Genomic DNA, 15,247 nt, shown 5'->3' on the forward strand with positions numbered 1-15,247 from the left:
AGCTCAGCATATGTCTTAGATCACCATATTGCACGTGGTTGTAAGACAACAGAGCTGGCACTAAAATGTCACTAAAAACCAACTAGACAAATAGCTTTCTAAGCATTTAATCTTTTTTTTTTCAAATAATTTCAAATGAGTCCATTCTCTAGAGGAGTTGAATAGCAGCAAACTCAATCTATGAATAAGAACAAATGGCAATGGAAATCGGTACCTACTTGGAATCCTATTAAGTGTCACCCAGAAATGTTCATCAGGGCTATACGTATCCTTTGACCAGTGCAGTAGATCGATGGCCCTTTTGTCATGGAAGATGAAGTTGACAAACTCCCTGGTAAGGGCCACGTAGGCAGTGCCAAAGTAAATGGTCAGCTGATGTGGAGGTGAGGTTTTCAAAACATTGGTGTTCCTCACAAAAGAGCCGTCTTTGCCTCTGTGCTCTTGGTGGACGTACTTAGTCCGTCCAATTGCATGAGCCGGAGGCAGCACCCCTGGGGTAATGTTTTTCCCTTTGAAGGCTTTCAGATGCTGAATGATCTCCTTGTTGGTTTTCAGGGGGAAGTCTTGCCCACAGGTGTTGATGGCGTACTTCCACGGGACCTCGGAGGCCACCAGGTCTCTCAGGCAGTTCAGGTCCGCCTGGAGCCTGGACATTCCCGCGTAGACTACAGACTCGGTCTTTGAAGCCAGAAAGGCATTTGGGAAGCAGCTCAGTAACTGCCACACAGATGCCTTAAACTCCACCGTGGCCTTCTCATCCACATGAACACAGTAGATGTTCTGGGGCATGTAGACAGCCCTGAAGAGCCGTTCAAAAGTACCGAAGTCTTTATGGACGACCATGACATATGCCAACGGGAACGCCACTTCTTCTTCCGACAGGGGGCTGGTGATGTAGTGGCTCTGGATCAGGTAGTCCTCGCAGGGGACGCTTCCCAAAGGCGATGGCAACGTCCTCTCCCAGAGAACAGCGGACTTCTCCTCCAGGGCGTCCTCACAGGCACTGACTACGGAGTCCCTTTCGCTGGAACCATTCAGCCTCCTCTGGGGCAGGCTTAATCGGCCGTTGTAACGTATCACAAACAGAACCACACTCAGCGCAGTGAAAGCAAAAAGGCAGTACCTCCAAAAGTTCATTATTTTCACTTCCTTGGAGCAGGGAATCTCCCTCCAGGGACTGAGAAACGGCCAGTCCCTGAAAACAGAAGCGTGAAGAGGCTGAATGGACTTCCTCCGCCAGTCTTGAATTTCGCCAGCTTCTCAGACGGGCTTCCTTTATTCCTCATTTACTCCCCGCTTCAGTGTCGCGCCGTCCTCCGGCGGTGGCGGGCGAGGGCATGCTTCTCCGGTCCTGGGCTCCTGGGCTGCTGGGCTCCTGGGCTGCTGGGCTGCTGGGCTCCTGGGCTCCTGGGCTCCTGGGCTTCGGTCCTGGGCGCTGGAGCCGGCCCGCCGCTCGCACGCAGAGCGCGGAGCAGAGTGGGCGCCCAGCCCGGCCCCGCCTGCGGGAAGCCCTCCTCGTTTGCATACGAAACCCAAGTGGCGGATCTCGGCAAATTACGCTGAGGAAAGGAATGACGGGTCCTTTGCCCCGGGGCTGGGCTTCTCTGCCTTCACCCCACCCCCTTTCCTTCCACTCTATTCTGACCTCATCTCCCTTCTCTTCTCACACTTTCCCCTTGCGTTTCAGCGTAAGTGGTTCTCCTCTTTCGGGTCAGCCTGCAAGCCGGCTAGCAGTCGTTGGAAACCCTAGCGTGGAGGACTCCTGCTCCGGCTTCTCTCTCTTCCCGTTTCTCGGCCACCTCTTTTCATTTCAGTGTTATCGCTACCTCTGAGCACACACAGACACAGATAAGGAAAAGGCACTTGCAACATGACTGTTGTCAGCAGCAAGAAAGTCTGGTGGAGAGGTGGGTGTTGGCTGGATTGAATCCGATGGTTTCTGATGGTGTTACACAGCATATGTGCTGTGCAGGCTATCAGAAGAGGGAAGTGAGGATTACACGGCGGCGGGCATGGGGTGAGGGCAGAAGGAACCTAGGAGCGACTGGAAACATTAAAGGGTGGGTGCGGATGACATCAATGAAGGAAGCACACCTCCGATCGCCTGCCAGAGAGGAAGGTGATAGTCATTGTTCCCAGAGGGCAAAAGTTGGTTCCCATTTCACAAAGAGCTTCAGATAGCTGGTGCTGTTGACGCGGTATTATCTGCAACATGAGTGACTGCCCACTGGGGCTCTTTATAAGCCTGACATCTTGAGATCTGAGGGCATTTCAGAGAACTCCGAGGACTCTACTCCCCACCCATTGCCCTCTCCCATTTCCTGACTCTTAAGAAAGAACAAAGGCTGCTGGACGGCAGGAAAATTCCTGGAAGTACTGGTTAGTGAGATTCAGGGGAGCCAGGAAGAGAAGCCCAGCAGGTCTGGTCACATTACAGAGGGGTTCTCCAAGCTCACATCCTGGTGCCTGGAGCCTCAGCAGGTGTGGAGGGCGGGCTGCAGATTGGTGCAGATGGTAAGAATGCTCCTGGGCCAGGTAACCAGCCCAACTAAAGAAATAGTGGGTGTGCTCCCATCTCATTCCCCCAGTCACCCAGCTATCCCTCCTGTCTGGTCCTGGTGTGGCAATTGAAGCAGCTGCCCCTGTTAGGAAAACACCTGGTGTACAATGCAACAATCTCCCTGCCCCTTCCTATCCCACGCCACTCTCTAACTTCCTATCATTTCCTGGATGAATGAATGGCCACAGTAGCATAGATATGATGGATTTTGATTAGACATAGACCCAAAGAGTTGGCAGGGATCTTAAAAATCACCTAACACAACCCTTTATTTTACAGTTGAGGAAAGTAAGGCCAATACTATATACTAGAGGCCCAATGCACAAAATTCGTGCAAGAGTAGGTCTTCCTTCCCCCAGCTGCTGGCACTGGCTTCCCTCTGGCTGATGGCAGGCACCTGGGACCCAGGCTTCCCTCGCAGCCCTGGCTTTGTCCAGAAGGCCGTCGGGAAAGATGTCCGGAAGGACATCTGGTCTAATTAGCACATTATGCTTTTATTATTATAGATATTTTTTCTAAGTCATTCAGCTGGATAGAAGCCAGCTCCTTAATTCTGCAGTTCCCTAGTCCAGATGCTGGAGCCAGTCTAATTGGCTTCAAGTCCCAGCTGGTCACAGACCAGCTATGCAACCAGGATGAAGTTACGTAGCCTCTCTAAGCGCCAGGTTCTTCAGATGGTGTCACAGTGTGTAGGACTGAGCCATGGAAAGGGTTACAAAATGTTACAGAATGTGCTAAGAGGAGGAAAGGAAACATGAGAAACTGAATGTACTGGGAGGGGGGGACTGACGTATGGAGAGGGATTGTGTAGGATTGTGTCAGGGTCAGAGAGCATGGAAGAAATATTGCTAGATTGTCTTAGAAAAACAATATGTTATGATACGTTCCAACCAGGTGTGACTCTGTTTACCTCCTCTCCGTTCTCATGAACTTTTTGTGAACTTCTAATGAAATGCTTTGTATTTTTTTTAACACTGTTTTGCTATAAAGGATCATACTGCACCCTTGGTCGCTGCCATATGCTGCGAGGCTTCCCAGAGGGGGAAAGTACGGGCTGTGATCAGCTGGCCAGCTTAATAAAGGCTCTCAAATTTAAATTCTGAGTCGGTGGTCTATCTCGTTGAGCCAACCCATAACAATGGAAAATAGCAGTGGTTGCTATTTCACATGGTTGAGCACATTAAATGAGATAACTCTTATTCAGGGTTTATGTATATATTCACATATATTCTATTCAATAAGCATTAACAATTTTTGCTGCTGTCGTTTTTCTTTTGAAAAATAGCCATTTCTTGCCCTGTTAATGAACAGATATTTTGATTTCTGTTCTTACTAATGGAACAGAAAAACACCTTCTTAAGGCTTTCAAATGGGTTGAAATGGGTACTCCCACTCAAAAAGAATGAAGGTTAAATTTCACTCTTTTCCTCCCTCACCATTATCCCCACCCCCACCCAGGGGGTAGGGAGGGAATTAGTAAGAATGTGACTAGATAAAGGGCAGAACTGAATAATCCATTTTGATGCTTTCATTTTCCTTCATTCTTATTAGAGCCGCACCCTTTTCTGCAAAATACTTCCTTGGCAGGACTTGTGGAGAGCAAGGGTGGGGGTGGGGTGGGGAGTAAGGCAAAGGCTTCCAATGAAGGCTGTTGTTTCCCCCCTCTCTATGCCTTGAGCCTTGGTCCTACAGTAGGGAGCTCTCGAGAATGCCAACACAAAGCAAACTCAACCCATCTTTACTCATGCCTGAGTCACAGCACATTGCAGGTGGGAGTGTAACATCACTTACATTCAAAACAGCAGTAATTTTTTAAAAAGCTTATAGTTTGTCCTGCCTTATTTACAGTGGTTTAGCTAAACAGCCCGAGGTTAGAGCGTGATGCCTTTTTAGCATCTGGCCTGGTAGGAGGTTTGTTTTACCTGTTATCTGTGGTAACTGAGCAGGCATTGTCTTCCAGCAAATAATTGGTGGGCTCAAATATTAACTTCCAACCAGGACATTATTTCTGCTCTTTTCACTTTAGTTGCTTAACATATTGAAAAGTGCTGTCAGGTGGACATTTTGTAACACTCCCTGCCTCTCGCAACCTCAGGATAACCTTTTCCTCAGGAACAAGGACAAGGACAGCAACTAACAATGCACAGTCAGCTCAGCTCAAACAAAGGCTGGGCTGCCTGGGGACTTTCTGAGAACCCAGTGGGATCTTTGTTCCCTTTAGTCACTTAGCCTCTCATTAACCTCCCGTGAGCTGTGCACCCACCTCAGCTGGGCTATCACAGGCAAATTGATTGCTGGCTGTTGGGGGGCAGGGTTGGAAGCCAGGCCTGACTTGTTCCCAAGTCCTTATAGTTCTCTACCTCAGATTGCTTCTCTTGGCATAATAACCAGCCACGGAATCAAAGCAATGCTTCTGATGGGTCCTCCCCTCTCCATCGACTTCACGCCATTCTGTTCCCCATTCTGAGGCTCTATTGCATCTCTCTGGCAACCTCAAACACTGGCCACAAGCGAGACACAGCAAGTAAATAAGATCTCCCAGCAACCAAAACAATGATCACACGCTGTAGGCTGGATGCACACACTCAGATGTGTACAGGCAGGTAAGATACAAAAGTAAGTAAAGCTGATTGGAGGGAAGGAAAAACAGAGCTAGTGAGTTCACAAGTGGGAGCTAATGCTTGGCCATGGTGTCATGGACCTAGAGAGAGGTTGGGACCCTGGCGAAGAGACGGTGGGGGCCCTGGTGAAAGCTGTGCCCACCTAAAGCACGCAGCTCCTGAAAGGGCGAGGGCTATGCCCTCCATCTTGCCTGTATCCTCCATGTTGGGGCCACGTGCGGCCTTCTTCCCGGAAGCCCAGGCCTCTGCTGGCCACGCCTGGGATTTTAAACTAACCAATGACAATCAAGGGAAGTGCGCGCCATAGATATGACCACATCCTGTGTAACAGGACCCGGCTTGCGCCTGGCCAATCGGCAGAGCACAGTCCTTTCTCCTCCCCTTACTCAGACCCCCCCCTATATAACCGGTCTCTGGGCGGGGTTGGCTCTCTCTTGGCCACTTGGCTAGCCGATGTGTATGTGAGTCTGGTGGATGGAGAGCTCAAGCTAGCCTGAAATACAGATTCTTATGCTTTTGCATCGGATTGGATGGCTCCCTGATGTGGTTTCTTGGGAATCTTGAAATCTGGGCATAACACTCCCTCTCAACACTAGCGATTAATCCATGCTGCACCATGGGCCAATGCTGCCAGCTCTTTAGATATTGTAAGGGTGCTGGAGTCCAACCCCAGCGGGTCCAGGGGTCCTCAAAGGTGTGGACGGAGTCGGCCAAGAAGGAATGACACGAAGACAGCCTTCAGTTGATCAGCAGCCTAGTCAGGACCTCTAGCTAGGATCTCCAGCCAAAGTTCTGGTTAGGAACTCTAGCCAAGCTCTGGTTAGGATCTGATGAGGATCTGATGTTTATTGTCTTGTTACATGCAAATTTATACCAGCTGATTTTAATCCTGTCAATTTCTATTACAAAGGTTAGGGCGTTTCTTATCTCCATTCCAGGGAGTAAAGATTATGTAGCTTAACTACCCGCCTGGCACTTAATTAAGGGGTTGTATCCCCTCCCTAACCTCAGGGGAAAATCCCCACCTGGGGAAACAACCTTTCTCGGAGAGGTGACCTTGGTTAAAACACATGGCACTAAGGAGAGCAAACATATTAAGAACAATATGCTATATATGCCAGGTCCCTTGAAACATCTGCTGTGCAGATGTTTCTTTCCTGCAGCGACTGTGTCAAGCAGCAAGGATGGACCGGCTTCTGGCATAAGAGAAGTGAGAAATCTGAATTTTATTTTTTAAAATTCCCAAATTCTTTAAATGACATCAAGATATTAACAAAATGTTAAAATATAAGTGCATGCACACACATGCAGCACTGGCCCCCGGGATGCCAGTTCATCATCTCTGGTTAAAGCACCAAAGGCTTAAACCCGTCTTGAGGCTCAGCCTACTTACTCTTCATTTAGAGCAGCGGTTCTCAACCTGTGGGTCACGACCCCTTTGGGGGTCGAGCGACCCTTTCACAAGGAGTCGCCTAAGATACATCGAAAAACACATATATAATTACATATTGTTTTTGTGGTTAATCACTATGCTTTAATTATGTTCAATTTGTAACAATGAAATTGGGGGTCACCACAACATGAGGAACTGTGTTGTAAATGTTTCCCTCCACGTCCCGCGTGGTTCAGGGTTCAGGATCTGGAAGAGGAGCCGCACACAAATGAAAGAGAAGAGACAAGAGATAATTTGGAAATATTGGGGGGCCAGGCGGATAAGTCCAACTCAAGAGGAAGGACTTCCACTGGTGCTCAGGCTGCACCAACCTTTTATTGGTTTGGGATCCACCCATAGCCCTTAGGCAGGCAAGTTCCGGTAACACACAGACTATCTTATCAATAAGGATTTACATGACTATCTGGTGGGGAAGTTGCTTCAGCTACCATTGTCTGGACTAACAGTGGGTGCACAGCTCTGACCTTTGCTAGGGCTTCAAGGGTCACCAGCCTTCCGGGTTCTCTGTCTACACTTCTCTGCCAGTGAAGACAATAGGCAGTTTCCCACAGAACTGTATTAAAGGGTCGTGGCATTAGGAAGGTTGAGAACCACTGGCTTAGAGAAACCTTAAACTTTCTCAGACATAAGCAGGCAAGAAGTCACAGATTAGAAGAGGGATGTAGAACTGGTAGACTTGGCCACCCTGCTGTCAGCAATAGGTGATGGACTGAGAATGAAGTAGGCCCAAGAAAAACTCCACAAGCATATCAGTGCAAGATCATTCAACGTCAGGGTGGCCGGCATTTATTTGTACAGCTGACTGGCCATTTTATCACTGTTGACAATATCTCTAGCATTCGTAACTATCAAATAAGTTAATGTCTCTGCAAGGGCTGGAAGACTGACAATCAGTCCAAACACTGGGCCAGCCGGACCTTCTTTGAAAACAAGAGTCCTAACGTTTAGTGAAATAGAAACATAAATGTAGTAACAGAACTCTTCTACATAGATTCTGCATATCCTACTTTAAAAGGCATTTCTGAAATGTTTATTCAAAATAGGTCTTCAACCATTTTGTGCACAAAAGGGTGGGCTTTTGGTTGTCCAGAAAATTCACAATTATGACCAAAATGTTTCCTAAAAAATGTTATGCACACCATGTGAATCTACCTCGGGTGACAGCACTTCTGGGAAAGGCCAGGCAGTGAATATTTCAGGCTTGAGGACCGCTTGGTCTCTGAGGCCACCACCCAAGTCTGCCTCTGCAGCATGAAAGCAGCCATGACTCGATGTGGCCGTGTCCCCACAGAAACTGCTTATGGACATCAGCTGCTGGAAGCCGGTCCATCCTTGCTGCTTGACACAGTCGCTGCAGGAAAGAAACATCTGCACAGCATATGTTTCAAGGGACCTGGCATATATAGCATATTGTTCTTAATATGTTTGCTCTCCTTAGCGCCATGTGTTTGAACCAAGGTCACCTCTCTGAGAAAGGTTGTTTCCCCAGGTGGGGATTTTCCCCTGAGGTTAGGGAGGGGATACAACCCCTTAACTAAATGCCAGGCGGGTAGTTAATCACTTTAACTACAAACAATCACGCTTAAGCTACATAATCTTTACTCCATGGAATGGAGATAAGAAACGCCCTAACCTTTGCAATAGAAATTGACAGGATTAAAATCGACTGGTATAAATACAGATGTAACAAGACAATAATCATCAGATCCTAACCAGAACTTGGCTGGAGATCTTGGCTAGAGGTCCTGACTAGGCTGCTGATCAACTGAAGGCTGTCTCCGTGTCATTCCTTCTTCGCCGACTCCGTCCACACCTTTGGGGACCCCTGGACCTGCTGGGGTTGGACCCCAGCATCTGGCGCCTGACGAGGGGCACGAACCCATGACCCTGGGATTAAGAGTCCCATGCTCTACACAGCTTCTCGCACCCGGACTCCAGCGCCGACCCGGACCTGGACCTAGAATCTCTCCAGTAGCGCCGCAAGGAGCAGGACTCCCCACAAAAACTTCCCCCGTGCGGCTCCGCCACCCCCCAGGAGCCCCGACGGAGCCTCTGCAAACTCCACCTGCTGCACCTGTGATCCCGGAGCCAGCCAGGGAGCCCGAGCGAACCATGGCCAATGGGGGGCTGCAACTGCTGGGCTTCATCCTGGCCTTCGTGGGCTGGATTGGAGCCATCGCCAGCACTGGGATGCCCCAGTGGAAGGTTCACTCCTATGCGGGCGACAACATCATGACAGCCCAGTCCATTTACGAGGGGCTGTGGATGTCCTGTGTGTCGCAGAGTACGGGGCAGATCCAGTGCAAAGTCTACGACTCCTTGCTGAACATGAACTGCACTTTGCAAGCAACCCATGCCTTGATGGTGGTTTGCATCCTGCTGGGACTAATAGCTATCTTTGTGGCCACTGTTGGCATGAAGTGTATAAAGTTCCTGGAGGATGATGAGGTCCAGAAGATGCGGATGGCTGTCATTGGAGGTGTGATATTTCTTATTGCAGGTCTAGCTGCTTTAGTTGCCACAGCATGGTATGGCCACAGATTTGTTCAAGAATTCCACCAGTCAATGCCAGGTATGAATTTGCAGCTCTCTTCACTGGCTGGGCTGCTGCTTCTCTCTGCCTTCTGGGAGGTGCCCTACTTTGCTGCTCCTGCCCCCGAAAAACATCTTACCCAACAGCACGGCCCTATCCCAAGCCTGCACCTTCCAGTGGGAAAGACTACGTGTGACACAGAAGCAAAACGAGACAACGCTGGAACAAATAGAAAATGGACATTGAAATACTATGATTGACTTTAAGACCTTGAACTTTGACTATTGTCATCTGAACTGTGGTGTTATTAAATAGTTCTTCTGCTTTCTTTTCTTTTTCTCTCTACTACCCTCCATCCTCCATAACATCTGACCCAGAGGACACAGCTTACTCCTCCTTGGACACCAACACCACCATCAAGCATGGCCGTGATGGACCCTTTGATGCAGCCCTTCAACTCGCTAACACTTCGGGAAGCCCGTCGCCAGTGACGCCGCCCAACAAAGACAAGCAAACCAACAGCTTGAGGACAGCTGAAATCTCTTGACTGAAGAGGCCGGCAACCTTCTAAGGAAAGGGGCTCCTTGTGCGCTTCATCCACTATGTTTATAGCTATGCTTATTGTCATTGCTTGCCAGTCTTCTTCCGAGTCTTAAACGGCCCAATCTGAGAGGTGGCCACTGATTTGCATGCGCTATCATTTAAAAAATAAAAAAGGGGGAATTTGCCGGAAGCCGGTCCATCCTTGCTGCTTGACACAGTCGCTGCAGGAAAGAAACATCTGCACAGCATATGTTTCAAGGGACCTGGCATATATAGCATATTGTTCTTAATATGTTTGCTCTCCTTAGCGCCATGTGTTTGAACCAAGGTCACCTCTCTGAGAAAGGTTGTTTCCCCAGGTGGGGATTTTCCCCTGAGGTTAGGGAGGGGATACAACCCCTTAACTAAATGCCAGGCGGGTAGTTAATCTACATAATCTTTACTCCCTGGAATGGAGATAAGAAACGCCCTAACCTTTGCAATAGAAATTGACAGGATTAAAATTGGCTGGTATAAATACGGATGTAACAAGACAATAAACATCAGATCCTCATCAGATCCTGATCAGTTCCTAACCAGAACTCCAACCAGAACTTTGGCTGGAGATCCTGGCTAGAGGTCCTAACTAGGCTGCTGATCAACTGAAGGCTGTCTTCGTGTCATTCCTTCTTCGCCAACTCCGTCCACACCTTTGGGGACCCCTGGACCTGCTGGAGTTGGACTCTAGCAATCAGCATCTCAACGTCATATCATTTTCATGCCATCAGATAGTCTTCTTTTGATTTTTTTCCCAAATATCTAAAAATGTAAAATCATTCTTGGCTTGTGGGCAATATAAAATTAGGCCAGCCCAGCTGCTGTGGCTCAGTGGTCGAGCATCGACCTATGAACCAGGCGGTCACCATTTGATTCCCAGTCAAGACACATGCATGGGTTGCAGGCTAAATCCCCAGTGGGGAGCGTGCAGGAGGCAGTGGATCAACGATTCTCTCTCATCATTGATGTTTCTATCTCTCTCTTCCTCTTCCTTCCTCTCTGAAATCAGTTCAAAAAATTAGTTTCTTTAAAAGCACTCAGCAAATCTTGAGTCATCTCTCTCTCTGTTGCCAAACTCAGCTTATCTGAGACCTTAACCGAAATCGCGCTGCTGAGATTTTATATCGAGAAAACATACGATTCGTTTGTGTCCCAGGGGGTATTGAAAAAACACTGTCGAAGAATCCCAAACAGCGCAACCGCGCTTTCTCTAAATGAGTACGAAAAGACCCAAACAGCGTGATAGCGCTTGTTTTATTTTATGTCGAGAAATACCAAGCAGCGCGATTGCGCTGCTTGGGACTCAAACGGGTAAACACCTGTCCACCTTCCTTAGTGCATTTGGTGAGAACAGCTCCGCTTGGGAGCTTCTTCTGCCTCTCCCCCAAGAGCAGGGAACTGCCCTTCATTCCCAACTGCAGACACGGAGCCTGTTCTTTTAAACTGCCTCCATGTGGGTCCCTCTCCGGAGAGCCAGCCTGCCTTGCACCCGCGAAAGACACCACGTGGCAGCACGGTGGGGAAGACAAAGGCTCTGATGCAGGATATAACATCTGGCTCTGCTGTTTACTGTGTGACCTTGAGAACATTTCTTAGGATCACTCGTGTCTCAGTTTCCCACTTTTGAAAAAGTAGTTTCATCAGTATTATTTATAAGTCTAAAAATACTCATTGGAAAAAAAAGAAAAGAACAGTTTCTAGAATAGCCAGGTGGTGGAAAGTAAATCTGCTGAAGAAGCCTTCTGAGTCTTCTCCCCTCCTATTCCTCAGGCCACTACCCCAGTTCATCTCATTCTTCTAGGGCCACACTGCATTTCTCTGCTTTCCTAGCAGCCTCCTTGTGGTAGCACATTTCTTTCCCTTCTGGGATTAGTTGCCCAGATGTAACTCTAAGTGTCCAAAACAAACAAACAAACAAACAAACAAAATTCTTATAAGCAAAAATTTAGCCTTTGCCTATATTCTGTTACATTTCCAGGAAAAGAATAGGTGACTATCTTTCTATGCAACTTTTCTGTTTCCAAATGTCTCCTCTGAGAACAAAGACTGCAAATTCACGAGAACACCTTGCGTGTCCAAGGTCTGTCCATTTTCTTCTGGTATGCTTCTCATAGCAGACACCTCCAAACTCCTCCACCCCATTTTTTTTAAAATATATTTTTATTGATGTCAGAGAGGAAGGAAAAGGGAGAGATAGAAATATCAATGGTGAGAGAGAATCATTGATGGGTTGCCTCCTGCACGCCTGCCCCCCCCCCCCCCCCCCCCCCACCAAGGTTCGAGCCCACTACCCCGGGCATGTGCCTGACAGAAAATCAAACCGAGATCTCCTGGTTTGTAGGTTGACGCTCAACCACTGAGCCACTCTGGCCGGGTTCCACACCATATTTTTGAATATGGATTGAAGTGACAAGGGGATGATATGGTATTTCTACTAAAAGATAGCATTTTACAATTCAGTTGCTGCCAGAGATGTGTGTCTTGAAGATACTCTTTATCTTCTGAACATTTTTAAAAATTTTATTTATTGATTTGGCGGTGGGGGGCGGGGGGTACATCAACTTGTTGTTGCACTCATTGGTTGATTTTTTTTTTTATTTCAGAGAGAAAGGGAAAGGGAGAAAGAGATAGAAACATTAATGATGAGAGAGAATCATTGGTTGGCTGCCTCCTGCCTACCTCCCACTGGGGATCAAGCCCGCAACCTGGGCATGTGCCCTGACCGGGAATCGAATTGTGACCTCCTGGTTCATAGGTCGATGCTCAACCACTGAGCCACTCTGGCTGGGCTGAACATTTTTAAATAAATGAAAAAACATTCTAAAAATAGAGATAGGCAGTGGTTTGCTCCAACATCTAATATTAATAGCTCTATTAACTTTTTGGCTCATTTTTAGTTTATTCTATCCACTGTCATACTAGCTTCTTTCCCACAGAACCTGTTGTTTACTTGAGTTTAGACTGTTTGTTAGGGCAGAATGCTTGGATAAATCCCCAAAAGCAGATGTTTCTTCTGCTTCCCTAGAAATTAAAGCTGAAACAAGTGTGCCGCCAAGATATGTCCTGTGTTTGTACTTAGTTGAAGAAAATCTTCACATTTGATTTATCCCCTAGTTAAAGTGACTTTATATATATTTTATTGATTTTTTACAGAGAGGAAGGGAGAGGGATAGAGAGTTAGAAACATCGATGAGAGAGAAACATCGATCACCTGCCTCCTGCACACGCCATACTGGGTAAGTGCCTGCAACCAAGGTACATGCCCTTCTTGACTGGAGTTGAACTTGGGACCCTTGAGTCCGCAGGCCGATGCTCTATTCACTGAGCCAACTGGTTAGGGCTAAAGTGACTTTAGGTTCAAATTTTATGTTTACCAATCCATCCTTTGAGATGACATCCTTAAACTCTATCCTTCCTCTGCAAAAACAATGGAAAAGTTGTTATAAACAGAGCAGGCTCAGTCCTGGCTGCTCTGGTCAGGGCCCTCATGGCTGACAGTGTCTTCAATGTGTTGTGACTTACATGACTGGGGGATTTTGATTATAATTTCTTTCCAGTTTATTGATCAGTGCTACTTTGGGGAACATAAATATCTAGGGCACTAATTCTAGATTCCAAGGGGCCCTGGGCATTGGAAGGGTGAGCAACAATGTGTGGGGCAGGACTCAGGGTGACCAGCTGTTCCAGTTTACCAAGGACTGAGGGAGTTCCCAGGCCTTGGGATTTTCAATGCCAAACCTGAGAAAGTCCTGGGCAAACCAAGGAGAACTGGTCACCCGAGACATCATTGGTCCTACCCACTCACTGCTGAAAGATATACCCTATAGAGGGGATTCAGTAACTAATCAGTGTGGAAGGAAAAAAGATGTTTAAACCATTCGTCTGTGTGGGAGGAACATGCAAATCATCAAAAGTCTGCAAATTGTAGCGCATGGAAACTCTACATGACCCTTCCCCAAACCACTGAGGCACTGGGACAAAGTGACTAATATTTGTGGGGTAGCTCTACAGGAAATGGAAAAGAATGCACTTAAACTATTCTATCTACCTAGATGTTCCCCAGTGGATACAAGAATGCCTTAGCAACAACCTATCTAATGTTGGGAGAACCTAAAAGGAAAAAGAGCTGTGTTATTACAATGTTAACTGCATCTAAAATCCCCTCCCTCTACTTCACATGTGACTTGAGAGCTCTTCTTCCTGTAAAGTGGAGCTAATAGGAACATGTGGGGTCTTATGAATGGAAGTGCTTCGTGTGTGTGTGTGTGTGTGTGTGTGTGTGTGTTTGATGTGCTTATTTAACATTCTTAATAAATGGGCAATGTCGCCAGAAAATATTAACTCATTTTATGGAACATCATAATCAGTCAGCTGTTGGATCTCTCTGACTCTCAATTTCCAAATGTACGCAATGTTAGGATTGGACTAGTGCTCCCCAAGGCTCCTTCAGCTCTAAATGCTGTGATTAGGATAGCTTCTGCTCAGAATAAAAAGGAAGCTGTTTTTTACAGGAACCTGCCCTGGGGAATTCCGTTTAGATTGAGTAAGTGCAGGGAAAGTCCAAAATGTGGTAGGCTAACTGACCAGAAATAAATCAAGAAGGCTCGGAGGTGAGGGCAGTGAGCTCAGACCAAAGTCCTAGGAGAGTAGAACCCAGATGGGAGGCGTCCCACCTGTCCAGGAGACCACCCAGCATCTCGCAGGACTTCCGGTCTGGTGGGCAGTTTTCCCACGGGACACGGGAGAGCTTTCCGCCTGTAGAACCATAAGAAGCTCAAAGAAGGAGCCCTGACTTGAACTGAGGAGAAAGTTACAGGATTTCAATTGAAGAGGAATTTTTGAGGATTGGGGTGAAGGAAGGGGTGGCTATGGAAGAAATAACTAGAAAGCTAACTGCATTAGGATGATCTTAGTATCTTCAGCTTGCTGTAAAGATGATAATTTTGTCCTTGGATATGTTTACAGTTACGTTTCGATGTTTCAAATCTGGCTGAAGATTACGGGGCATGGCTATCATCTATCCATTCTCTGAAAATGCAGCGCTTAAAGTGGATGCAGGCCCTAACCGGTTTGGCTCAGTGGATAGAGCGTTGGACTGCAGACTGAAGGGTCCCAGGTTCAATTCTGGTCAAGGGCATGTACCTTGGTTGCAGGCACATTCCCAGTAGGGGGTGTGCAGGAGGCAGCTGGTCGATGTTTCTCTCTCATCGATGTTTCTAACTCTCTATCCCTCTCCCTTCCTCCCTGTAAAAAATCAATAAAATATATTTTAAAAAAATAAATAAAGTGGATGCAGGGTAAATATATCTGAGGAAAACCTTTTGCCACTCATGGTTTTGTTCAAAAGCATCTCTGAAAAAAATGCCACACACTGTGCGGGTCAGAAGAGGAAAAGAGAGGCTTGTAAGTGGTCTAGCACTGAGAAACCAGACTAAGAAACGGTTAGTTAGGGAAGTAATTAATACTTGCTGCTTTGGAGTTAGCTTTCTAAGATTGCACAC

At 47.2% G+C, this 15,247-nt stretch overlaps 1 protein-coding gene and 1 pseudogene across 4 annotated transcripts in view; one reads left to right on the forward strand and one right to left on the reverse strand.

The window, feature by feature from the left end:
• Nucleotides 1-15,247, reverse strand: part of GCNT2 (glucosaminyl (N-acetyl) transferase 2 (I blood group)) — a 97,561-nt gene that overhangs the window by 43,548 nt on the left and 38,766 nt on the right. The window contains exon 1 of one of the 4 annotated variants that reach the window (XM_070405745.1): nt 219-1,822. The exons of 2 other annotated variants lie outside the window; for them this stretch is intronic. In XM_070405745.1, the coding sequence (XP_070261846.1) occupies nt 219-1,137 (919 nt within the window). In that variant the 5' untranslated portion in view covers nt 1,138-1,822. Of the gene's footprint in view, nt 1-218; nt 1,823-15,247 lie in introns of those variants that run through there. One more of the 4 variants, XM_070405743.1, reaches the window with a different exon arrangement.
• On the forward strand, nt 8,700-9,498 carry LOC139001942 (claudin-1 pseudogene; annotated as a pseudogene).

The sequence above is a fragment of the Myotis yumanensis genome, unplaced genomic scaffold (genome assembly GCF_028538775.1).
Source record: "Myotis yumanensis isolate MYYU_CA2020_CCGP unplaced genomic scaffold, mMyoYum1.0.hap1 SCAF_2, whole genome shotgun sequence".
NCBI classification, from domain to species: Eukaryota; Metazoa; Chordata; class Mammalia; order Chiroptera; family Vespertilionidae; genus Myotis; species Myotis yumanensis.